General features: G+C 51.6%; 1 protein-coding gene across 1 annotated transcript; it reads left to right on the top strand.

Moving 5' to 3' along the window:
- Positions 1–531: 531 nt before the first annotated feature.
- P170DRAFT_368349 (uncharacterized protein) lies at positions 532–1,707 on the top strand (the record flags this gene model as incomplete). The annotated part of the gene is made up of 2 exons (XM_024844854.1): positions 532–1,281; positions 1,321–1,707. The coding sequence occupies 2 exons, from the start codon at positions 532–534 to the stop codon at positions 1,705–1,707; spliced, it is 1,137 nt and encodes a 378-aa protein (XP_024699627.1).
- Between the last annotated feature and the right edge of the window lie 335 nt (positions 1,708–2,042).

Here is a 2,042-nt window from a genome sequence, read left to right as displayed (position 1 = left end):
TCAGCGGTGTTCTAGTAGGTGCTTTTGGGATGATATGTTACACTCAACTTCTCGAGCTCTTGACTTACATATCGAGTCTAGGGTGTTATGTATTTGAGATTCAATGGCCTTGAGAAATATACAGCTCGAAATGTGATCTCCACTCTTAATATGTGCAGTGCCTGGCTCCTGCAGATCCCCGACGGATTCACGGGAGAACCGGGTGGTCTTCGAAGTAGTAGACCTGTTACCACCTCGGAATGATGTCGCAGCACTCGTCATCTATGTCCATCTTAGCCACCAGAACGAGTATTTAAGGCCCTTCATACCCAGTCAAACAGAGCTGTATCATCCCAGCCACAGCACTTCACCATGAAATCTTGGAATCTTATTGCCTCCTCTTTCTTCGCCCTGGGCTCTTATTTCCCAGGAGCCTCAGCAAAGACCTCATCCCTTCCAACCCCTGAGCTGGTGGATGTCGGCAGTGGCGTGGTCGGTGGCATCTATCGGCCATCTACCAACAGCGCCAAATCCCGCATCGCAGTCTACGTGATGCACGCCGAAGAAGACTACCTGAGCTTTTCGGCTTGCACGGAGCTTCCGAAACGTGGCTACACAGCTTTCTGCGCCAACAATGATGCTAGTAAGAGTGGCTACATGACGGATCTAGACTTCGAGGAGATGATGCTCAACGTGGGCGAGGGCATGAGCTACCTGCGCAACCAGACCGAGTTCGACAAAGTCGTCATCCTCGGCCACAGCGGCGGAGGAGCCATGATGGCCGCGTATCAGAACATCGCCGAGAACGGTGTCCAGGCTTGCCAGGGCGCAGAGAAAATCTACCCCTGCTCGAACCAACTGGCTGGGTTGAAGCCCGCTGACGGCCTCATGCTGCTTGACTGCAACTACGGCCTTTCGACCATGTCCCTCCTCAGTTTGAACCCAGCCATCGAAGACGAATCAACGGGTTCGAAGATCAACCAGTCGCTGAACCTCTACTCCCCCGCCAATGGATACACCTCCAATGGCGCAAACTACTCCGCTGCATTCCAGAAAACCTTCCAGACCGGGGTAGTCGCGCGCAATAACCGTATCCTCGATCACGCGCTCTCCCGCCTCGACGCCATCGAGGCCGGAAACGGCACCTTCAGCGACGATGAGCCCCTCTTCATCCCGGACGCTTCCTACATCGGCTTCAACAACAAGTTCTTCTCCCAGGACACTCGGTTCTTAGCACACACCACACACGCCTGGCCGCTCCTGCACAAGAACGGCTCCACAACGACCCAAATCATCCCCTCCGTCCGAACCTCCAACACACTTGGCTCTCTGGCCAATAAGTTCCTAGATGGCGCTATTAAAACAACCGTGAAGCGATACTTGTCTACGCTGGCCATCCGAGTTACATCAGACTTTGCGTACCGAGTGGATGGCTTCGACGGGATCGATTACGCATCCAGCCAGACGGCGCCGTTGGCTTCAATCAGGGGCGTTAGGGTTCCGTTGCTGACGATGGGTATGACGGGGCACTGGGAGTATCTGAATGCGGAGAAGCTTCATTTGAATGCGCCGGGGAATGATACCTCGATTGCGTTTGTTGAAGGTGCACAGCATACGATTGATACTTGTACTGAATGCGAGTCTTATCCCGGGGAGTTTGGGGATACGATGGTGACGGCGTATGATTTTGTCGGTGGGTGGTTGGAGAAAAAGGGGAGGTTTCTGTAGGTCCTTGTGCTTTGGGTAGGGGGTTCTGCTGGATATTCGCTTGGATTTCTCTGTGATTCTGGTTATTCCAGTGGACGATTTAGTGTTGAGAAATGGGATCAAATGACTGGTATATACTACTAACATCTAGATATAATCTTTAGAGCCAACATATCTCTAGATGAGAATTCAAAAACGCCTTCTATCTACCCCCTCTCTCAATAGCCATCCTACATCCGATAAAATCCACCTTCTCCAATTCAACATAAACGGAAAAAGGAATTTCAATCGAAAATAAACTGGAGCCATAAAGACCAATACTCGAAAGGTCCTCAACAGGAACATATCCACACCGA

The sequence above is a fragment of the Aspergillus steynii genome, assembly GCF_002849105.1.
Source record: "Aspergillus steynii IBT 23096 chromosome Unknown P170scaffold_9, whole genome shotgun sequence".
In the NCBI taxonomy this organism is placed as follows: domain Eukaryota; kingdom Fungi; phylum Ascomycota; class Eurotiomycetes; order Eurotiales; family Aspergillaceae; genus Aspergillus; species Aspergillus steynii.
The sequence above is the reverse complement of the archived record's forward strand: the minus strand, read 5'-3'. Positions and strand labels throughout refer to the sequence as shown.